This window comes from Dromiciops gliroides, chromosome 4 (assembly GCF_019393635.1).
Source record: "Dromiciops gliroides isolate mDroGli1 chromosome 4, mDroGli1.pri, whole genome shotgun sequence".
Classification (NCBI taxonomy): Eukaryota; Metazoa; Chordata; class Mammalia; order Microbiotheria; family Microbiotheriidae; genus Dromiciops; species Dromiciops gliroides.
Window position 1 is genome coordinate 105135335 of NC_057864.1, and position 24512 is coordinate 105159846.

The window sequence follows — 24512 nt, forward strand, 5'->3', positions numbered from 1 at the left end:
TAAGTTTAGGGGTGTTAATTCTTTTCTTTCCCATCCCACACATTAGGGCTCTTGGAGCTGGGCCACACATATACAATCCCACAGTGGGTCAGACTTAGAATCACATTTGGGAAGAGCGGGAAGGAATCAATCCAAAGATCACTGAGTTCTGCTCTCTTTGTTTTCTAAATGAGGAAATGGAGGGCCAGAGAAGTTGTGGATGGACTGGTTCAGTGCTTGCTAAACCATGCTGATTCAAAGTGGAGATCTGGAGAGGGGATCGGGGATCGATGTGGAGCCCAGGTTACATGAGCATGTGGTAGCTCCTGGAGAAGGGAGAAGCAGAAGTCCCATGAGGAAGGACCAATGGTTAGTGAAACAGAGGAAAACCACCTACCGTCAGTGTGTAGGCTGTAGGGGGCAGGGTGTAGGGGATTCCATTGATGGTGAAGGTAATGTCTGGCATCACGTTGAGGTTGTTACACTCCATGGAATACTAGGAAATGAGGGGAAATGCTGACATATCCCCGTCCAGTGACCACATGATGTCATAGGAGGAAAATCCCCATTCCCTTCCTACCCACTCCCTCTTCCCCAAGAGGGCACTCACTTCTCCATCTGTGAGCACTGCCCCAATGGCATTCTGCAGCTGTTTGATCTTGTCAGGGGGTCCTGTGATGAGGGATGTCCCTGTGTCCACAATGGCTTGGCAGCCTTCTGCACAGAACGCAATAGTGCCTCCCACCTGGATGCTGGGGGTAAAGGTAAAGGGGTAGGGAGGGTAAAGGGCCATGGAACAGAAGGCCATGGAATAGAGCCTAGAGATGTCGCCCTCTGGGCAATGAGTTTGATCCCCATTGTCCTAAAAACATAAGGAAAGGACAGCTAAGTGGAGCAGTGGATAAAGCATCAGCCTTGGATTCAGGAGGACCTGAGTTCAAATCCAGCCTCAGATACTTGACAATAGCTTTGTGACCTTGGGCAAGTCACTTAACCCTCATTGCCCCCTGCAAAAAAGAAAGAATGAAGGAAGAAAAGAGGAAAAAAGAGAGAAAGAAAAAGAAGGAAGGAAAGAAAGAAAGAAAGAAAGAAAGAAAGAAAGAAAGAAAGAAAGAAAGAAAGAAAGAAAGAAAGAAAGAAAGAAAGAAAGAAAGAAAGAAAGAAAGAAGGAAAGAAGGAAAGAAAGAAGGAGAGAAAGAAAGAAGGAAAGAAAGAAAGAAAGAAAGAAAGAAAGAAAGAAAGAAAGAAAGAAAGAAAGAAAGAAAGAAAGAAAGAAAGAAAAATCAGACACATCTTAAAGGGGAAACTGAAAAAAAATAGCTTTCTTTGCTAGTTTGATGTTTATTAAATCTTGTTAAATGCTTAAGATCCTATGTAAGATTTTACTTCTTTTCTCCATCAAGGTTCTCGCCCGATGCCTCATTATCTTGCAGAGTTTCCCCTGGGTCCCGGAAGATGATCCAAGTAGAATGTAAAGGCTCTGAGTACCGATCCAGTGATGGCCTTGATGTCGGCCATCCAAGGATTGGGGGCAGCTCAGAACAGAGAGACCTGTCACCAGAGCGGTTGGAAGATGATGATTTTTCTGCCTACAGTGACTCCCAAAGACCATCTCTCTGGAAGGAGCGCATCCTTCCTGATGAAGGCGATGCTCATAGTGGTGAATTCAGAGGGGGTATGTGATACGCTATTTATTTCTGTATAACTGTTTTGGGATGTGCATCCACTGTGCCAAAATAGAACATATTAGTAAAAACAATGACAACAACCAGGATTCAAACACTGCACAGGATCCCAGATCCATGGCTGGAAAGGACCTAAGATGTCATCTAGTCCAACCCCTTTATTTTTCAGATGAAGAAAGTTTTAGAGGTAGAATTGGGATTCGAACTCAGATCTTGGACTCCAAGGTCAGCACACTTTCCACATCACCTCCTAAGAAATCTTTTTTCTTTAATCATTTTAACCTGTACCTCCCATATGCTCATTGCTGTGGCCCAAGTAAATCAGTCAGTGCCACCCCCTGGACAACACTCACTTGTCCAGGGCTATCTGCCAGTAGCCCTGTTTGGTGACGGGGACCCAGTTCAGGCTTCCGGTAAAATGAGTGTGATCATAACCTCCAAAAATCAGCTCACTTCCAGTGGTGCTATCTGGATTCCTATGGGAAGAAAAAGTCAGACAGCCAACGGGGGAGGGAGACTCAAGAATCATCCAAAACAGGTCTGTGTTTCTGCTTGTCATTTTTCTCGTATATACCGCTAAGTGGAAGCTCTTACCTTATTTGATCCTTACAATAACTCTAAGAGGGTTTATTCCTATTGAATAGGTGAAGGAACTGAGGCACAGATGATCAGAATGATTTAGAGTTGATAATTTAGAACCAGAAGGAAACTTAGAAATTGACCTCTTTTATTTTAGAGATGGGGAAACCGAAGGTCAGAGAGGGTGAATGATTTGGCTAGGGTCATACAGCTAGAAAGTATGGTGTGGGGGGCAGCTAGGTGGCGCAGTGGATAAAGCACCGGCCCTGGATTCAGAAGGACCTGAGTTCAAATCCGACCTCAGACACTTGATATTTACTAGCTGTGTGACCTTGGGCAAGTCACTTAACCCTCATTGCCCTGCCCCCCCCCCAAAAAATAGTACATCTGAGGTCATATTTGAATTCAGATCCTCTGGACTCCAGGCTGCTGCTTCTAACCATTTCTGGAAAGCCATGGTCTCTCTTTGCTCTGGTTAAATCACATGTGGAATAGTATTGTTCTCAGTTCTGGGTGTCCCATTTTAGAGAGGACATTTACAGACAAGCAGGAGGACATCCTGAGAAAGGTGACATGAATGGTGAGGGGACTGGAGGCCATGCAATAGGAGGGTCAGTTAAAGGAATTAAGCGTGTTTAACCTAGAGAAGCAGAAGTCTTAGGGGGAGGTTGTAGCCTCTTCAAGGATCTAACAGGCTGTCCCAAGGAAAGACATGTTCTGCATAGATTGAAGTTGAAAAGAGACAAGTTGAGACTTGATATAAGGGAAAAGTTACTAAGAAGTAGAACTTCCCCACACAGTGGAATGTTCCGCCTTGGGAGGTAAGAAGGTGCTCCTCAATGAGGAGTCTTTGGGCAGAGGCTGGTTAACCCCTTGTTGGACTGAATCCCTCATATGTGGGTCAGGCTAGGTGATATGAGTTAACTCTTTTTTTTTTTGTGGGGCAATGGGGGTTAAGTGACTTGCCCAGGGTCACACAGCTAGTGTCAAGTGTCCAAGGCCAGATTTGAACTCAGGTACTCCTGAATCCAGGGCTGGTGCTTTATCCACTGTGCTATCTAGCCGCCCCCATGAGTTAACTCTTGATCCATGAGAATCTGTGCTTTGGTGAGGGACTCTCTGAGCTATACTCTATGAGTCAATGAACCCTCTGGGCCTCAAGAATAGGAGGTTAAAAACATCCTGGTTGAACAGGATCTATGTGGGACGGAATTAATTTATGGATGAAAACAAGGATGTGAATTTCTTTTTCTCCAGGGGCTAGAGCAGCAGGTGGAGATTCGTGGTCTAGGAAAAATATGCATAGATTTAATGCCAGCCACCTGCCTGCTGAAAGGACAGAGGAAATATCTACGTGTTGTTCAGTTGTTTTCATGACCTTATTTTGGGGTTTTCTTGGTAGAGATACTGGAGTGGTTGGCCATTTCCTTCTCTGGCTCATTTTACAGATGAAGAAACTGAGGCAAATAGGGTTAATGACTTGCCCAGAGTTACATAGCTAGTAAGTATCTGAGGCTGGATTTGAACTCATGAAGATATCTTCCTGATTCCAAGTCCAGTGCTCTATCAGCCGTACCACCCAGCTGCTGAACATCTACGTAGAATCACAAAATCCTAGTGGTGGAGGCATCTTTTGAGATTTTCTAGTCTAATCCTGTTCCCTGATGAAGGAATTCCTTGTAAAATACTCCCACAAATGGTCTTCTAAATAAACTCTGCTTGAATATCTCCAATGATGTAGAACTCACTACTTCACGAGGTAGCCTATTGCATTCTATTTAACAAGAATTTATTAAACACATAGTTCATGTCAGCCATTGTGGTAGGCACAGAATGGCAAGAAACATTTATTTATTGCCTACTATGTGCCAGGCACTATCATAGACACTGGAAGGAAGGAAACAAATATTTATTGATTGCCTTTGTACCAGATACTATATTAAACACTTTACAAACATCATCTCATCTTATTTTCATGACAGTCCCATGAGACAGGAGCTATTATGATCTCATGCTCAAGGTATAGGTTAAATGACTTGCCCAGGGTCAAATGGGTAGTAGCTACTTGAGGTTAGATTTTTAAGTCAGATCTTCCTAATTCAAAGCCCAGAGCCCTATCCACCAGAGATGTCAAAACAAAAAATGAAATACTTCCTGTTTTCAAAGAGCAATGGCAAGTTCATTGATAAGGGAAACAGAGCAGTCTGGTGAAAAGAGTAGTGAAATTGGAGTCAGAGGACCTGGGTTCAAAGTTCCTCTTCTGATACCTATTACTTTGTGATCTTGGGCAAATTATATCCCCACTGAGCTTGAGCTTTAATAATTCTTGCATCATCTCCCTCCCAGTGGTGTTATGGGAATCAAATAGACAAGACCCTAGGTGTTGTATACTTTGGAAACCATGAATTGATCTAGAAATAGGAGCTGTGATCCTTACCTGGTCATGTAGACGGAAAACATTGGTACATCCACCAGGTTTTGGGCCATCATATTGTCGAACACCGGAGTGACCCCGCCCACAGCCAAAGAGGGATATGCCAGCCCCAGGATCCCATCAAACTCTGCATTCACGAAAGTGCTTCCTGGCTCGCTGACACTCTCTCCAAACTGCTGGTTGGCTACTGTAATCCCTTCCACCTGGTGTGGGGAAAAAAAAGCCCCAAGAAAGAGGCTGCATGAAATCAAAGTTCCTGGGTGCTAACTTCAGTTGTTATCTGCTTTGCTGAATGTCCTGAGGCACTTTCCTCCCACTCTGTTTTTTCCTAGGCTAAATTTGCATGGTGGTCTTTGCCACCCCTCTACCCATTTTATTTGTTTTTATTTTTGTTTTGGGGCAATGAGGGTTAAGTGACTTGCCCAGGGTCACAGAGCTAGTAAGTGTCACGTGTCTGAGGCCGGATTTGAACTCAGGTCCTCCTGAATCCAGGGCCGGTGCTTTATCCACTGTGCCACCTAGCTGCTCCCCTCCTCTACCCACTTTAAATGAAGGCCGAGGGATTGTTGAGATGTTGTTAATAGTATGGACTGCTTGAAGGAATTATGAACCAGGTAAAATGAAGAGACTGTAAGAGTCACTGCTACATGGGCATTTCTTTTCTTTTTCTTGTCCCTCCACATCCCTCAGCTTGCTAACTATTAGAGAAGACATTAGGAATTCACTGATAGGATGAGGAATGGAAAGAACAGTTAGTCACTCTCAAGGCTTTGGATTGAGAGAAGAAACAACTTTGAGAGAGGAGAAAATGGTGTTCCAAATTTTGTCTTGAGACCTCCGGGGCGGAGCCAAGATGGCAGAAGAAAGGCAGTGAGCTCTCAAACTCATGACATGATCGCTCCAAAAAAACATCCAAATAGTCCCATAGGATGATTCCTGGAGCAGTAAAACCCACAGAAGAATGTGCTAAAATCATCTTCTAACCAAGGACAGCTTGGAAGGTTAGAAGGAGGGAGCTGCTATGTTAAGACAAGAGTAGAGCCCAACCCCACAGTCATGCTGACACTGATCCAGTCCCAGGAAGGCCTTGCCAGAAAAAGAGACCCCCCCCCCCGGCCGAGCCTCTGAATCAACTGCAGTGCCAGTGTTGTCTGGAACTAAGCTCACAGTCTGGTGAGAGGGCTGAGCCCTTGGCAGGGGGAAGATTACAGGGGTCTATTCTGGTGCTGAGGCAGAACTTGGGTTTTTCAGCCCTGCTGGGAACCAGAAGGTAGGCTCAAGTAGCAGTGGCACAGGTGGGGGAGGGGCACAGGCTCGTGGGAGCTGACAACCACAACACACAAAGCTGGTTGAATAGCAAGTTGGTCTGGGGTCATCTATGGACCAGGGAATAGGCCAGGTGAGTGAAGAACCTGCTCCTCCTTGAATCATATCACCTGGGACTTCTGAAGCTTGGGATAGTACAGCCTGGAAACAGTGCCCCACTTTAAGGAGCTAAAAGTCAAGTAAAAGAAGGGCAAGATGAGCAGACAGAGAAAGGTGAGGACCATAAAAAGTTTCTTTAGTGCCAAATTTTATCTTACGGAAACTTGGTCCATTCCAATGATTCCAGACAAGCTCCCTGTCCCATACTGGATGGAAAAAGAGTTCCCATTCTCGACATAAGTGCTGGATTGAGAGGGGTGAAATTGATTGTGACTCTCTGTAATGGAAAAATAATGCCCCCATCACCTGCTGGTTACTCTCAAAGCTATCCAGTCAGTTAATTCAATTAAAGCCAATCCAATCCAACAAGTATTTATTTGGATGCTTCCCTGTGTACAAGGCATTGTGCTGGATGCTGAGAATATAAACAAAAGAAATACCAGTCCGGGGCAGCTAGATGGTACAGTGGATAGAGCACCGGCCCTGGAGTCAGGAGTATCTGAGTTCAAATCCAGCCTCAGACACTTGACGCTTACTAGCTGTGTGACCCTGGGCAAGTCACTTAACCCCAATTGCCTCACTAAAAACAAAAACAAACAAACAAACAAAAAAACCAGTCCCTTCTCTCTAGGAACTCACACTCTATTGAAGTCACATATCACTAGGAAGCTTGTGGTATCCTTAACCTTGGAATCCTCAGAAAAGTAAGGCAGCTGAGGCATTTAATAAGAGCTCCGGGTTTAGAATCAGAAGACCAGGCTGTGAATATGGCTCTGCTACATTACCACCTGTTAGACTTTGGGGCTGTGGGTCTCAGTTTCCTTACCCGTAAAAGGAGAGAACTTAGAAGACCTCTAAGGTCCCTTCTAACTCTACTTTCTATGAGCTTTGGTGTGGAGTCTCCAGGTTCTCTCATCCGTTCCCTCCCTGGGTAAACCATCTTGTCTGTGATTGTCCAATATATGAGTCACTGGCCACAGTAGTTCACTGGTTTGTGGCCAGATTGTAGGCAGTTGCTGTTGAGTCATTGGTTTACAAATGTAATATTTTCAGCATGGGACGTTGCTACACACATATGTGATGATTTGGATATTTCCTGTTCCTAAAATTGCCATTTAAATGGGTTCTTTCCTGATACTTGTGTTCTCGTGTTTGTCATCCTCCTCCTGGCTCCATATGACTTATCGCCTCATCAGTCTAAGCTAATGGGATGAGCCAGTGGCCACCAATCACACGGAACCCTAGATTTAAATGATAGCTAATAATAATAATAACTGTAACTTATATAGTGCTCTAAAGTTTGAAGAGTACTTTATAAATATCATTTCATATTTATCCTCACAGAAATCCTGGGAGGTGCGTGCTCTCATTATTCCCATTTTAAGGATGAGGAGACTGAGAGCTAGAAATAAGTGACTTGTCAAAGGTCTTATAGAAAATTAGAGATTGAGGCAGGACTTGAATCCAGGTCTCCTAATAATTTTCTATACTATGCCACACTGGGAAGCAACATTCATCTCATATGAACAAATGGACATGCTCCATCCCAGTCAGACAGGGGCCTTCTTAGTTATCCCCTAGAGGAGGAAATTCTCCAGTTGGCCTTGGTCACTCAGCATCACACCTTAATTCTCAGTCCATAGTCAGGCAATTCTAAACAGAGAAGATCTGCACCAATCACTGGTGCTGCCTCTGAAAATAGTAGCCCATATCCGTATAGCATTTAATGCTTGTAGGGTTTATAGGTGCCAATCTACTTTGGTAGGGAGAAATCCCCAACTGCAAATGAACAAACATTTGCCAAGTGCCCACTATATGCCAGGCACTGTGTTAAGTGCTTTTACAAATATTATTTCATCTGATCCTCAACAACCCTGGAAGGTAAATGCTATATCATCATCTCCATTTCACAGTTGAGGAACCTGAGGCAAAAAGAATCTGGGTCACTTAGCTAATAAGTATATGAGGCTGAATTTGTTTAATTTTTCTTTTTTGGTGAGGCAATTGGGGTTAAGTGACTTGCCCAGGGTCACATAGCTAGTAAGTGTTAAGTGTCTGAGGCCGGATTTGAACTCAGGTCCTCCTGACTCCAGGACCGGTGCTCTATCCACTGCGCCACCTAGCTGCCCCTATGAGGCTGAATTTGAACTCAGATTTTCCTGACTCCAGTTTCAGTGCTCACTATCCATTGTGCCATTTCACTGCCTTTGTTAGCCTTTTATACTGTTGAAATCATGGGTCTGTTTAAAAAAAAAAAAAAGCTTGCAAAGTGCTTTCTTCATAACAGGTCTGTGTGTTAAATAGTGTTATTGATATTCCCATTTTTTGCACATTAGGTAACTGAGGATTGGCTATATTAAATGACCGGCTAAGGCAGATCAGGTTTTTTTCCATTCAATAAACATTTATTAAGTACCTATAATGTGCCAGATACTAGTCTAGTTCAGTTGGTAAGTCTTGTACTCCAACCCAATCCTTTAATAGCTAATTGAGAGCTCTTTCCATCAAACCTGCCTGTCTATGTGAATTAAGTGTCTAGATATTGGATTTAAATTGACCTTATTGAATAAAATGTTCTGAGAAATTAATTTGATTCGGTTCTGTCTTTTTCACCTTAATAACAATAGTGATAGTCATAATAAAACTGAAAAGAAAATTCCCCATGAAGAAGTTCCCTTTCCCAGGACCCCAGATCAGCAGACAGAAGGCACTGATTGGCTTGAAACTGATTGAGCTCGGCTTTGTTGGCTATACCCTGCCTGCTTGCCCAGAAATATTCATTTCTTACTCAATCCTCTGTTTGGGACTGCTGAGTTTTTCCTCAGTGATTCCCAAAAGGATGAAAGAGCTTGCCCTGAGTGTGGCTGATGTCCAGAACCTCCCGCCCTGGCATCATCTGTAGGTGATCCTGGCAAGCAGAAGAGGCTTTGGGGTGATTGGAATGGTTAGAATGGGAGGAGGAGACTATTTTTGAAGCCTGAAGCCACTTCTTCCATACATTCCCGCCCCCCCCCCCCCGCCGTGACCTTTTGCAATCACTCACACCCAAAGACCCCAGATTGCTTCCCATAATATCCTTCCCTCTCCCTAGTTCCACTTACTGCAAGCTGGGCTGGCACAATATACAGAAGGGACCCAGAGATTGGAAGAGCCCGTGTCAAAGATGACAGTGAAATTCTGCGGTGGGGAACCAATGGAAATGACTCCAAAGTATTCCATCTGAGAAAAATGGGAAAAGGATGAGCTTTATGTATGAGCAAAGAGAAGGTGTTTTTTTCCAAAGGGCTAAATGAGGACAGAAGGACTTGGGCCATATTGAAGTACTATTACTTCTTCCCTCTAAAAAAAGTTTATTTCAACCAAAGTCATTTTTTCAATATTATCATTTAAAACATTATAATCAGAGTCCACCAGAATATTCTGAAACCCTGACAGAAAGTTCACTCAGAACATTTATGCCACTGTTCCTATGAAACTAAGAACCCTTGGTAATGTCACCTAATTGTGTGTATTCATGGAACCCGTTCATGAAATGTCAGGCTGTAAGCCTGCATTAGACTTGACAAAAACCTGGAAAACAAAAAGCTGCAAAGCTTAGAAAAATTTTGCAGTCTCAGAAAGGCAGAACAAAAGCCTCTAAGAAACCAAATACTAATAATACCTTTCACTTGAGTAATAGTTTCCAGAAAGTTTACATGTTCGTTATCCCATTTGACCCTCACAACAATCCTACGAGGTAGACAGGGCGAGCATTATTATTCCCATTTGGTAGATGAGGAAATGGAGGATTAGAGAAATGAAGTGATTTGCCTAGAGTCATAAGCCAGTGAGGTCAGAAGTAGGACTGGAATTTAGGGGGTTTTGTTTGGGATGTCTGTGTCCCTTGGCTCCTTTCCTCTACCCCCTCCCCTCTCTCTTTCTACCAGAATCCAAACCTTCCAATTCATCCCCTTCAGAAACCCTTTATCTGAGCTCTAGATAGTTTTATCAGAGAAAGATCTGTTTAGCCAAGGCAGAGCAGAAAAGGGAGCAATTATGCAAGCATTCAGGCTGCTCATCTGGATAGATCTAGGTACCAAAGGGAGCTAGAATTCAGTTTCTGAAATTAACTGTCTACACTACCATCTGGTCCCTGGACCCTTCAATGGAGCCTTCCTCTTTTGGCTCCCTCCATCCATCCCTCTTCTCCTTACGTCCAAGTAGTTGATGAGAGGCTCATTAGCACTCTGAACTTGGGAGCAGGAGTCAATGAACTGGACCATATCCAACTTGTGGGTCTCCCAGAAATGAGAAAGTTGTCCCCTTTCCCTCAGAGTTTTCCGGAGGGATTTGTGTCTCTTCAAGGGCACCCTGGAGGATAAAGAAAGCCCCCATGACCCTTGAGTGAGAAGTGCTGATACTATTTCATCCCTTATGTCTCCCAGCATTCAACCTTTTATTGTATCCTGTCCCAACCAACTCAATTTCTAGGTCGGGGGTTTGTAACTTGAGGTTCACAGATCTCTCTCCCAAACAAGAGTCCTTGGATAGACTTCAAAGGTCTGTGAACTTGGATTGGAAAAAATTACATATTTAATTTCGCTAAATCTCTAACTAAAAATTATCATTTCCTTTAATGATGAGTGTAGAATAACAAACCCTTGGGGAAGCTAGGTGGTTCAGTGGATAAAGTGGATTAACTGGCCTTGGATTTAGGAGTACCTGAGTTCAAATCTGGCCTCAGACACTTGACACTAGCTGTGTGACCCTGAGCAAGTCACTTAACCCTCATTGCCTTGTTTAAAAAAAAAAAAAAAGAATAACAAACCCTTACTCTGGCCTTCACTAGACTTCCAAGGGGATCCACGTCATACAGAAAGGTTAAGAACCTGAACTAAAGAATAACCCAAGAAAGAGTGGACCTGACAGAGAAAATTCTTGGTCTCCACTTGACTCATGAGACTTCCTGCTTGCTTCCCATACCTCAGTCTCTCCTCCTATAAAAATTAGACTTCTACAGTCAAGGTATGCCCATAAGGAATAGGTAAAATACTTTGAGAGCATTCATTCATTTGTTCACTCGTCCATTCATTTCCTTTCTTCCCTCCTTCTTTCCCTCCTTTCTTTCTCTCTTCTTTTCCTTTCTTCCTTTCTTGCTTCCTTCCTTCTTACTTTCTGTTCTTCCTTTCTTTTTCTTTCTCTCTGTCAATCTCTCACTCTCTTTCTCTCACTCTTTTTTTTTTTTTTTTTTTTAGTGAGGCAATTGGGTTTAAGTGACTTGCCCAGGGTCACACAGCTAGTAAGTGTTAAGTGTCTGAGGCCAGATTTGAACTCAGGTACTCCTGACTCCAAGGCCAGTGCTCTATCCACTGCGCCATCTAGCTGCCCCCACTCTCTCACTCTTAAAAGTTACTATGTGCTATTCTAGGTACTAAGGATACAAAGGGGGAAAAAAACAGCTTCTGCCATCAAGGAGCTTAGGTTCTGCTAGAGCTCTTATAACAAAAAGAAAGAACTGAAATGTCTCCAGACTTGCAAGAGCTGAATCAGTTCAGCAAACATTTATTAAGAGCTTACTCTATTTAAGCCACTATGCTGAGGATACAAATGCAAAAAAAAAAAAAAAAGGTCCTGCCCTTAAGTAAGTTCTACTCTACCACAATGACTAATTTAATTATTGGAAAGTGAAAGATTGACCAAATTTCTATATTTAGGGAAGGCAGAAAACTCCTTCAGACAAACACTGCAGCCTAATTGGGTTTGTTTGGTTTTTTTGCTTGGGGCAATGAAGGTTAAGTGACTTGCCCCGGGTCACACAGCTAGTAAGTGTCAAGTGTCTGAGGCCGGATTTGAACTCAGATCCTCCTGAATCCAGGGCTGGCACTTTATCCACTGTACCACCTAGCTGCCCTCTAATTGTTTGGTTTTTGTTTTGTTTGTTTGTTTGTTTTTAGTGAGGCAATTGGGGTTAAGTGACTTGCCCAGGGTCACACAGCTAGTGAGTGTTAAGTTTCTGAGGCTGGATTTGAACTCAGGTACTCCTGACTCCAGGGCCGGTGCTGTATCCACTGCGCCACCTAGCTGCCCCCCTAATTGGTTTTTAAAGTCATTTTTAGATCAAAATTCTATGATGTTTCTTGGTGAGGCCATTAAGTGTTTTCAGCTATAAATTGCTGAAGAATTTCATGGCATCTCAGAGTTGGATGAATAATATGGAAATATGTTTTACATGATTACACACACACACACACACACACACACACATATATATATATATATAACCTATATAAAATTGCTGTCCATCTTAGGAATGGGGAGGAAAGGAAGGAAGGGAGAAAATTTGGAACTCAAGATTTTTCCATGAATGTTAAAATTTGTCTTCACATGTAATTAGAAAAATAAAATACTATTTTAAAAAAGATTCTCAGAGTTGGAAGGGGACATCAGAGGTCAAATATTTGACCTCTACACAAAGCAGGAATTCCATTGACATCTAGTTGTCATTTAGCCTTTCCCTGAAGACATCCAGTAAGCAGGAACTCACTTGCTCCTGAGGTATTTCCCTCAAACTACTTAAGAAAAGGATCATCTTATTTGTCTAAAAGGGTAAACCTACAGAGGCAGGAGGATGGATAAGTTGACCTTTAGAGAACCTACTAGTATTTTCAGGCATAGAATCTTATGACTGGAGCTAGAAGGGATCTTGGATATCATCTAGGCTAACTCCTTACCCTCCCATTTTACAGATGAGAAGACTGAGACTTAGAGAAGCTGACTTGACCAAGGTCATGCAGGTCATACAGTAGCAGAGTGGGGCTTCAGACTCAGGTTCTCTGACTCTAAACCCATTTTTCTTTCCACCGCAATATTCTGCTTCCCGTGCTAGATCAAGATGACCCATAAAATGACCTCTCATCAGCTGGGTTTTATGAAAATGTCCTCACCACCAGTTCCCTACCAGTTTTCCACTCTAAGGGAAGTCAGGAGTTTGGGAGTCTACCGTCTGTGCCCCCTGAATATTGGGCCAAAGCGGCACGCTTACCTGAGAACCCCTTGAACCAATCCCAGGCCAAGTAGCAATTGTAGTGAAAGAAGGAGAGTTTTCATCCTGGTCCCCCTGGCTCTGACCTTACCACTCTCTCAATGGCTTCTTGGAATCTTTCCTTTCTGTTCTCACATGGGGCGGTGAAAAAGCAAGATTTGCCTCACTCAGGCAAGTACAACCCAATCCAGATGTGAGGAATTGGTGATAAGGTTCATGAAAGTCAATAGCAGTGGATTAAAGGTAAACAGGGCATGTGTAATAGGGCGGTCCCACTTTCCACCATGGTTCAGTTACTTCCTTGAATGGGAAGGACATGATTGGACTGATAGAGGACTCCATCTACCCAGATTTGGGGTCTGTGTATTTTTATACGGGGAATGGACCATTGACCCACTTCCAGAGATTGGCAGGTTACTTGACCAAAATGGGGCTTTTCAGTGAGGGGAACAGCAGAGTTCTGGGCACCATACAACATGGGACCTACTTGTCCTTGAAGACCTTGCTAGGTTTCAAAAAAAAAGAAATACAACCATTTGTCATTGCTTATCACAAACATGGGAGAGTAATCCATCAGATCTACTACCAAGATTGTTACAGTGGTTGACTTGGGAACAACACAGTGTAAATGTCATTGTTGTTGTTCAGTCGTTTCAGTTGTGTTTGACTCTTTGTGACTTCATTTTGAGGTTTTCTTGGCAAAAAAAAAACTTGAGTAATTTGCCATTTCCTTCTCTAGCTCATATTATAAATTAGGAAACTGAGGCAAACAGGGTTAAGTAAGGTGCCCAGGGTCACAGAACTAAAAAGTGTCTGAAGCTGGATTTGAACTCAGGAGGATGTCTTCCTGACTCTAAGCCAGTCCTCTATACACTGCATCACCTGGGCAGTATGATGTTGTGGGAAGAGCACTAAGCTGGGAGCCAGACATTTGGGTTTTGGTTTTGGTTATGTTAATAACAATAATCGACATTTATATTACATAAACTATTTCATTGATCCCTACAACAATCCTGTGAGGTAATAAATACCAGTATTGTTATTACTGCTTTACAGATGAGTAAACTGAGGCTCAAGGGGTTAAGTGACTTATTAGTCTATCAATATCCATCTATCTATATATTTATCATCTATACATCTAGCAATATCTATCCATCTAGCAATATTTATCTATTTCTATCTCCTATCAATCTATTGTCTATCAATATTATCTATCAGTATCTATTAATATCTATCCATCTATCCATCTCTCTCTCTCTCTAATAATGTTGAAATTTGATTAGTGTAGGTAACTCCTGATAAGAAGATTGTCAATAGGGGCGGCTAGGTGGTGCAGTGGATAAAGCGCCGGCCCTGGATTCAGGAGTACCTGAGTTCAAATTCAAATCTGGCCTCAGACACTTGACACTTACTAGCTGTGTGACCCTGGGCAAGTCACTTAATCCCCATTGCCCCCCCCCAAAAAAGATTGGCGATTGTTCTTCAACTTGTATTCTTAGGGAATTGCCTAGAGTACTTAGGGGTTCAGTGACTTGTCTAGGGTCACCCAGCCAGTATGTAATCAAAGTCAGGATTTGGACCCAAGTCTTTCAAACTCTGAGACCAGCTTGCTCTCTGTTGTACCACACTAACTCTCACTATGCTATTACTAGCTCTCAATTCAATTTAGCTCATTTCAGCAAATCTATATTAAATACCTCCTAGTCCAAAGCACACTACTAGGCATTGGAGATACAAAGAAAAAAAAAACAAAAATAGTCCCTGCTAATGGAAAAAATAAGTAAATAAAAGATAATTGGAGGAAAGAGAGAACATTTATAACAAAGGGGATCAGGAAGGGTTTCCTGTAGAAGGCAAGACCAGAGCTGGACTTTGAAGGAAGCTAAGGATTCTAAGAAGTAGAGTGAGGAGGGAATACATTCCAGGCAGGGAGGACAGTCTGTGCAAAAGCATGGCAATGGGAGATGAAACAAACACTGAGTCTGAGAAAAAAGAAATAGGCCAGTATGTCTGGACATAGATGTGTAAAGGAAAATAATGTGAAATAAATCCAGGAAGGTCATCTAGAGTCAGACTGGGAAGGGCTTTACATGCCAAACCAAGGAGTTTTTATTTTATCTTGGAGAAAATAGGGAGTTACTGAAGATTCTTGAGTGAGGTAGTAACAGGGTCAGACCTCTGTATGGGAAATATTCTGTAAAGTGACAAGGTTGGATTCAATGGCCTTCAAAGTCCCTTTCTAGCTCTAAGTCTATGATCTATGCTTCATTCAATTGTTACTGTTTCCTTTGGAGAATGGGTGTTCCTGTCTAATATCCTCCCTAGGTATGTGCTCTTGGAGGACTGGAAGGGTGCTTGGGCTAGGAATTCTCTCAACACCAAACCAGGGTAGCAGCAACCCCAACATCTCATGCTAAAGGAACAGAGAGCCCTGAAGTTTCAGCTACACTGAGTCCCCAGATCTTACCCCACCTTGTGGACTTTTCCTTGACTCTCATGGAGCTCTCTAATCAAGACTATGGGGTTAGCTGACAACTGGAATTCTCTCCCTCTCTCTCTCTCTCTCTCTGCTTCTGTCTCTATTTCTCTGTCTCTTTCTGCTTCTGTCTCTCTTCTGCTTCTTTCTCTGTATTTCTGTCTCTTTCTTCCTTTGTCTCTTTATTTCTCTCTCTGCCCCTCTCTGTCTCTTTTGGTCTTTTTCTGCCTCAAACTCTTTCTATCTCTGTCTCTCTTTGCCTCTGTCTCACTTTCTTTCTGTCTCTCTTTGCCCCTGTTTCTCTCTCTTTCTCAGTCTCTGCCTCTGTCTCTATTTCTCTTTGTCTCTGTGTCTCTCTCTGCCTCTTTTTCTCTTTCTGCCTCTGCCTCTCTCTGTCCCTGTCTCTTTCTACCTCTGTATCACTACCTCTGTCTCAGTTTTTCTGTTTCTGTCTCCTTCCCCCCCCTCTCTTTTTCTGTCTCTGTCTCAGTCTCTGCCTCTGTCTCTCTCTGTCTTTCTGGGTCTGTTTCTGTTTCTCTACTGGTTCCTAGGTCTTCTGGTCTCTGTGGAAATCTATTTCCATGAGCTTCCACTACCCAGGAGAAGGATCCTGAACCATTGTAGTAAATCATTACCTGTTTGTAGAACTGGCCACCAGTATTAGAGAAAGAAGCTCAGGCTTCCAGTCACGGTCATGACATTTACCAACCTGTGGAATCCTGGGCAAAGCACTTTATTTCTCTGTGCCTCTGTTTCCTGATCTGCAAAATAAAGATAGTCATGTTCACACGACTTACTGCGAAGAAAATCTTTGGAAACCTTTAAAGGCTGTGTGAATGTGAGCTACTTCTTTTTTTTAAGGGTCAGGGTTAATTTTTAAAAAATGCTTAATGTTCTAGTTTTCTTTCCATTAAAAAGTCTTATAAAATATATGTTGGGGGCAGCTAGGTGGTGCGGTGGATAAAACACCTGCCCTGGATTCAGGAGGACCTGAGTTTAAATGTGGCCTCAGACACTTGACACTTACTAGTTGTGTGACCCTAGGCAAGTCACTTAACTCTCATTGCCCCGCAAAAAAATCTAATTAATTAATTAATTAAATAAAATGAATGAATGAATGAATAAATAAATAAATAAATAAATGGAATATATGTTGGTTCTTGTTCAGACTGGTTCCCTAGGTACTGCTTTGGAAAAAACCTGATCAATTCATGTTTTAATCAGATAGCAATGGTACCAATAATAACAGGAACAACAACATTTGGATCTGGTTCATGTAGTAGATGGGGTTTACCTTTAGGCTTAGCTAGATGGGGACCAAAGGAGTCTTTGCACATCATTCTTGGGCAAAGGAGACTGTGAAGTCTTTTCTCCTCACTCCACAAGGCAATGTTAGGTGAATGCATGGTTGCCCCGTGATGCTCTCCTTCCCTAGCCAATTGTCCTACCATGGATTGTCTGAGAACAACTCCAAGTAATTTCAATAATTGGAGCAACTAGGTAGCACAGTGGAGTCAGGAAGATTCATCTTTCTGAGTTCAAATCTGGCCTCAGACACTAGCTGGGTGACCCTGGGCAAGTCACTTAACTCTGCTTGCCTCAGTTTCCTAATTTATAAAATGAACTGGAGAAGGAAATGGCAAACCACTCGAGTATCTTTATCAAAAAAATATTTATATAACCTATATCAGATTACCTGCTATCTAGGGAAGGGGGGAGGGAGGGGAGGGAGAGAGAAAAATCTGAAATTGGAAAGCTTGTATAAACAAAAGTTGAGAACTATCTTTACATGTAACGGGGGAAAATACTTTATTAAAAAAAAGAAAAGAAAAAGAAAAGAATAAAAGAAAATACCAACTGAGGTCACAAAGAACGAGACACAATTGAAAACCTATTTGAACGACAACAAAAAATGTCAATAGCACAGCACAGCTGGCTTCAGAGGGACCCACAGGTGGAAGGGATAGCTTGGGGAGAGGGTAGGTGAGCTCTGTTTTGATTCATCCTCTAAACCTGGGGGTGGTGCACTACTATAGTGTTGAGGAAGGGGTACATGGAACTGTATAGTCATGATGACTCACCCTGGTACCGGAACATGTGGCAGGAAGTGTATTTCTGATCATTGGGCAAACTTCTTTGAGGCCAGAGGTGGTCAGTGTAGAGGCTGACTAGTGCCATCTGCTGGAGAATTACTCAGAGACTGATGCTACTCAAGATGGCAAACTGTAGAAAACTTGTTGCTGTTTGTCCTTCATTTTAGAAGAGGACCGATGACATCACGAGGGTGATATCTTTCCCTGCACTGGATTTAAGTGAAGCAGAGCTGTGCAAGGCGGCCAGCCTCACCGTCTCCTCCAGAGCCATCAGAATCCAGTGGCAAAATATAGGTCAAGATTACTGATGATGGAGATGTGTACCGAGGCCTCAAACCAAAGGCACTATCTTCCCTGGGGGCAGATCAATCAATCAACAAGGGATAGATACTAAAAGGCAAAAGAGAGTCTCTGCCCTCAAGAAGCTTACAATCTAATGAGTACTCATGTGAATATAGGTCACTGGAGAAGAGGTGGTGTTATTTCTATTAGCTCGGCTGTTTTCTCTGAGCTGCCAATGAACTTGTCCATCTTTTGAGCCTTGTGAACCATATGCTTGCAAAGGGAATAGGAGACAACACATGGGGGTGGAATAAAATCATGAAGTTCCCAGATTATTTAAATGGGGGTGGTATAAGAGAGAAAGCTGAGAAATGTCCTGAAGTATACCTCGATGTCATGTGAAAGCCTTTGATTACCCCAGGATGTTTAGCAAGGGTAACTTTACCAGGATATGAACAGGCAGTTTTCTGATGAAGAAATCAGAGCTACCTATTGTCATATGAAAAAATGCTCTAAATCACTATTGATTAGAGAGATGCAAATTAAAACAACTCTCAGGTACCACCTGACACCTATCAGATTAGCTAATATGACAAAGAAGGAAAATAATAAATGTTGGAGAAGCTGTGGAAAATTGAAACACTAATGCATTGTTCGTGGAGCTGTGAACTGATACAACCATTCTGGAAAGCAGTTTGGAACTGTGCCCAAAGGGCTATAAAGCTCTGCATACCCTTTGACCCAGCAATACCACTATTAGGATTTTTTCCCCAAAGAGATCATAAAAAAATGGGAAAGGACCCACATGTACAAAAATATTTATAGGTGCTCTTTTTGTGCTGGCAAGGAACTGGAAAGTGAGGGTATGCCCATCAATTGGGGAATGGCTGAATAAGATGTGGTATATGAATGTAATGGAATACTATTGTGCTGTAAGGAATGATAAGCAGGCAGATTTCATAGAAACCTGGAAGGACTTGCATGAACTGATGATGAATGAGATGAGTAGAACCAGAAGAACATTGTACACAGTATCAACAACATTGTGTGTTGATCAACTGTGATAGACTTGATTCTTCTCAGCAATACAATGATCCAAGATAGTTCCAAAGGACTCATGATGGAAAATGCTCTCCAAATCCTGAAAGAAAAAAAAAAAAGAACTGTTGAATCTGGATGCAGATCAAACTGTACTATTTCTATTGTTTTTGTTGTTTTCATTTTTGGTTTTTGAGGTTTTTCCTTTTTGTTCTGATTCTTCTTTTATTACATGACTAATGCAGAAATATGTTTAATGTGATTATACATATATAACCTATATCAGATTACTTGCTGTGCTGGGGAGGGAGGGGAGGGAGGGAGAAAAATTTGAAACAGGAAATCTTATAAAAATAAATGTTATGGGGCAGCTAGGTGGTGCAGTGGTTAGAGCACTGGCCCTGGATTCAGGAGTACCTGAGTTCAAATCCGGCCTCAGACCCTTAACACTTACTAGCTGTGTGACCCTGGACAAGTCACTTAACCCCAATTGCCTCACACACAAAAATAATAATAATAATAATAAATGTTGAAAACTATCTCTACATGTAACTGGAAAATAATAAAATATTTATATGGGGAAAAAAGAGTAGCTTTACCATTTCAACATGAAAATGTTAGGGGCGGCTAGGTGGCGCAGTGGATAGAGCACCGGCCCTGGAGTCAGGAATACCTGAGTTCAAATCCGGCCTCATACACTTAACACTTACTAGCTGTGTGACCCTGGGCAAGTCACTTAACCCCAATTGCCTCACTAAAAAAAAAAAAAATACATGCTCAACATGAAAATGTTGCAACTTCTGAAATAAGTTTTGGTTTTGGTCTGAAAATGACTGAACAGACCCATTTTGAATGGGTTATACCATGGTATAGAGGAAATAAAACTGGCTAGGCATTCAAGACTCTAGTACTGATTCTGCCATTCATTAGCTAGTATGATCTTGAGCAATCACTTTTTCCTCTCTGTGCCTCAGTTTCCTTGTCTGCCAAATGAGAAGACTGGCCTAGACTTTAATAGAATTACAGGTGTTAAACATGCAGCCCATAACTGCCCTTGAGTATGGGCCAAACCAGATCAAAATGTAGTTTCTATCTGATTTTAATGTGTTGATGAATTAATTTTTTTTAAAAGAAATATATAAACCTGTGGTTTTCTAAGTGAATATGTGGCCTACAGGCATCCTTATGCATGGTCTAGTGGTTCCCTTTCTATTTGTGTTTGACACTTCCGCACTAGACAATCTCTAAGGTCTATTTAATAACCTATATATTGTTCAATTAAACTCATTCTTGGAAAGAAATAGGAAAAGCTTCTTATGTTGGAGAGGGCTCCTGGCATAGGAAGTGATGTGGTTCAGTGAGGAAAGTACTGGCCTAGGATTCAGGAGACCCGAGTTTGAGTCCCAGTTCTGTCACTTTGTCGGTAGATGCTGTCAGTCAGCAAACCTCTCTGAAATCTAGTTCCCCCATCTATAAAAGAAGAGTCATGAGACTGGCTGCTGCCTATGTGAATGAGTAGTTGTGTGGGAAGTGTTTTGCAAGCATTTAAGAAACATGAATTCTCATATTGGAGGGGGGCGTGGGGATCTCCCTCTATGTGTGTATTGGATATTTGTTTTTTTCCACCAGGTTTATTTTTCTTTGGTTTGGCAGACTCTTCTTTTCCTTCCACGGCTTCTGAAACAAGAATGATCAAATGTCTTTGGGGTGTTATCTTGCCAAGAAATCGGTCGGCTTGGCTGTGACTTTCCCAAACAGACTTGCATCAAGATGTGGGGATCAGATTAGGTGGCTCCTGTTGCTCCTTTCAGCTCTTGATAAGGGGTGTGACCCAAGGACCCTAGGGATCCTTGAATTTGGGAAGATTCATTTCTGAGAGTAAACTGCCTTTAATCCAACAGCAGAGGGAGCCTCACGCAGGTACAATGTGACTGAACCCAGTCCTTTGGTACCAGGGAAAACATCTCTCTGTTGATGTACCTCCATGGTTCTGTAAATGTTGAGAGGGTATGTGTGTGTGTGTGTGTGTGTGTGTGTGTGTGTGTGTGTGTGTGTGTGTGTGTGAACAGCCAGTCAATCAACAATCAATTATTAGTGTTTACTATGTGATAGGTGCTGGGAATACTAATTTTTTTGTTCAGTCATTTCAGTCCTGTCTGATTCTTCATGACCCCATTTGGGGTTTTCTTGGCAAAGATATTGGAGTAGTTTGCTATTTCCTTCTCCAATTCATTTCTTCTTTTTTTTTTTTTTTTTTTGGTGAGGCAATTGGGGTTAAGTGACTTGCCTAGGGTCACACAGCTAGTAATCGTAAAGTGTCTGAGGCTGAATTTGAACTCAGGTCCTCCTGAATCCAGGGCCGGTGCTCTATCCACTGTGCCACCTAGCTGCCCCCCTTCTCCAATTCATTTCACAGATGAGGAAATTGAGGCAAACAGGGTGAAGTAACCTGACCAGGGCCACCCAGCTAGTAAGTGTCTGAGGCCAAATTTGAACACACAAAGATGGGTCTTTCTGACTCCAGGCCGGTGCTCTAACCACCATACCACCTAGCTGGCAGGGAATACAAATACAAGAAGAAAAAGATAGTCCCTACCCTTAAGGAGCTTACATTATTTTTTGGGGGGCAGGGCAATGGGGGTTAAGTGACTTGCCCGGGATCACACAGCTAGTGTCAAGTGTCTGAGGCTGGATTTGAACTCAGGTCCTCCTGAATCCAGGGCCAGTGCTTTATCCACTGTGCCACCTAGCTGCCCCAAGGAGCTTACATTCCAATGGGGGAAGACAATGCATAAAAAGAAGCTGAAAGGGGATTAGCTGTTTATCCCTGTGTGTGTGTGTGTGTGTGTGTGTGTGTGTGTGTGTGTATCTGTGAGTGTGCCCATGTGGCCGTATGCACACAGTATGAGACCTCAAGCATACATCTACATCTGTATACGGTATATGTGGCTCTTGTGGTGCCTATATGCATTATGTGGCTCTTGTATGTTTATGTCCAAACAACTTCTTGTCCCTCTTCTACTGGAGGGGAAAGAGTGCAGGATGAGGATTCAGGTGACTTGGGTCTCTATCTCAGCTCTGGTACTATGGGAATCTACAGTCTTAACCTTAGTCTTTTCTTCTGCAAAATGGGGCTAATAATTCTAAAACACCTACTTCTCTGGCTTTGGTTGTTGTTTGGGAAATATTTTGTAAGCACTTAAGGGCTAAGCCTGGGTGTGTATATTGGAGTATGTGTGTTGGGTGGTGTGCCTGGGTATGTGTAAGTGCCAGGACAGAAGCTACAATTTGCTCCTTCTGGCTCAGAGGGACTAGGGAATGTACAAATTACTAAAACAAACTCAGAGTGACAAGTATTTGTGTTAACAGGTTGCAAGCATCTAGTTCACTTTGGACTAAAGAGAAAAGGGAAGATTCCATGGGGGAGTTGGCATTTCAGCTGAATCTTAAATGATGGGGAGGCTTTTCAAAGATGGAGATGTTAGGAGAGAGGCTTTCCCAAGCAGAGAATGGATTTAGTAAAAGTGTGAACATGACAAAGTGCAAGTCTCCTATGTGGAATAGCAAATAGACTAGTTTGGGTGGAGATAGGGTAAAAAATTAAAGCAGGCTGATTGTGGGCCACACTGGAGAAGGTTTTGGGGTTAGAGTTTATTCAGTAGGCAATGGCGAGCCATGGTGAAATTTTAATCAGGGAATGACAGGATCAAAGACCCACTGTATGAAGATTAATCACGCCAAGGTATGAAGGCTCAATTTCATCAAGGAGAGATTAGAAGCAGAGAGATCAGCTAATAGGTGATTGCAATAATAAAGGCAGACCTTAGCATAGGACTGAACTGGGGAGCAGGTAAGGACATGCAAAGAGAGATCAGTGTGACTGATGTTGCAAAGATCCTTGAAGAATAACAAAAGTGGAAAAAAAAACCCCATTTTTTAAAAAAGGCTATTTCCTGGGGGCAGCTAGGTGGCACAGCGGATAAAGCATCGGCCCTGGACTCAGGAGGACCTGAGTTCAAATCTGAACTCATACACTTGACTGTACTAGCTGTGTGACCCTGGGGAAGTCGCTTAACCCTCATTGCCCTGCAAAAAAAAAAATGACAAAAGTGGAAAACATTTTGTGAGACATAAAAGGCTATGAAAAATACTAAATAACTACAGTAGACAAACAATTCTTCATTGGTTACAAGTACATTTTATGCTATAGTTTGTTTGGGCTTTGTTCTTACAGATTATAATTCTTGGACAAAGTGAGCAAGACTGAGAATAAATTGTGTGCAATGAAAAAAAGCATTTAAGTTGTAACATATGTGTTATAATAATGGATGACATTTACACAGCCCTTGTAAGTTTGTCATATACTTACAATACATGATCTCAAGCTGAAGCAGCTGGGTGGTACAGTGGGTTGAGCACCAGGCCTGGAGTCAGGGATACTTGAGTTTATAATCCAGCTTCAGATATGTACTAGCTGTGTGACAGTGGGCAAGTCATTTAACTTCTGCCTCTATTTTCTCATCTGTAAAATGAGGCCAATAATTTCCAGTTTTGTTTTGAGGCTCAAATGTGATAATAATTCTAAAGTGCTTAGCACAGTGCCTAGCATGTAGTAAGCACTATATAGATGTTAACCATTATTATTATCTTGGGGCAGCTTGGTGGTACAGTGGATAGAGTCCTGGGCCTGGAATCAGGAGAACCTGAGTTCAAATCTGGCCTCAAACACTTACTAGCTATGTGACCCTGGGCAAGTCATTTAACCCTGCTTGCCTCAATTTCCTCAATTGTAAAATGAGCTGGAGAAGGAAATGGCAAATCACTCCAGTATCTTTGCCAAGAAAATCCCAAATGCAGTCATGAAGATTAGGACATGACTGAAATAACAATAACAAGAAAAAAACCAAAATCATTAGTATCTTAACCAATTCTTACAACAACCCTATCAGGAGTTATTATCAATCAACAAACAACATACCAAAGAATCTATACATGTGCGTGTTAGGTAATCGATAATTATATGCATTTTTTGCCTGTGACTAATCTCAGGTACCCTACCTCTGACACAGCCTGGCTTTGCGACTCTGGGCACCTGAATCACAACTTCTCAGCAGCCCAGACAACTCTCCAAGGCTCTCAGATTGCAGAACAGTTATCTATCTGCATTGGGAGGAGGGGGTTTCCTCTTCTGGAGTAGGTTCAGTTAGTGTCTCTCTGCAGATAAGCATTCGTTCTCATTCTCTTGGGCTCATTTTGAATCTCATGCCTGTTGAATATCTCAACATCTAGATGTTGCTATTGTCATCTCAAACACAACATGTCTGAGAAAGAGTGCATTATCTTTCTCTGAACCCACACTCTTTCCAAAATCCCCATTGACCATCAAGGGCACCACCATATTTCTAGTTCTAGAAAGTCACAACATTACTGTCTTCCTCCACTTTTGATTCTCTCTCCTCACGCAGCCAGTCAATTACCAGATCTTGTCACTTCTATTTCC

General features: G+C 42.4%; 1 protein-coding gene across 1 annotated transcript; it reads right to left on the reverse strand.

Moving 5' to 3' along the window:
• Positions 1 to 248: 248 nt before the first annotated feature.
• On the reverse strand, positions 249 to 13214 carry CTSE (cathepsin E). The gene is made up of 8 exons (XM_043963023.1): positions 13124 to 13214; positions 10296 to 10452; positions 9204 to 9321; positions 6261 to 6379; positions 4681 to 4880; positions 2018 to 2140; positions 590 to 731; positions 249 to 475 (listed from the first exon to the last, which is right to left on the reverse strand). Exons 1-8 carry the CDS (start codon positions 13186 to 13188, stop codon positions 350 to 352), a joined length of 1050 nt encoding a protein of 349 aa, XP_043818958.1. The 5' UTR covers positions 13189 to 13214; the 3' UTR covers positions 249 to 349.
• Between the last annotated feature and the right edge of the window lie 11298 nt (positions 13215 to 24512).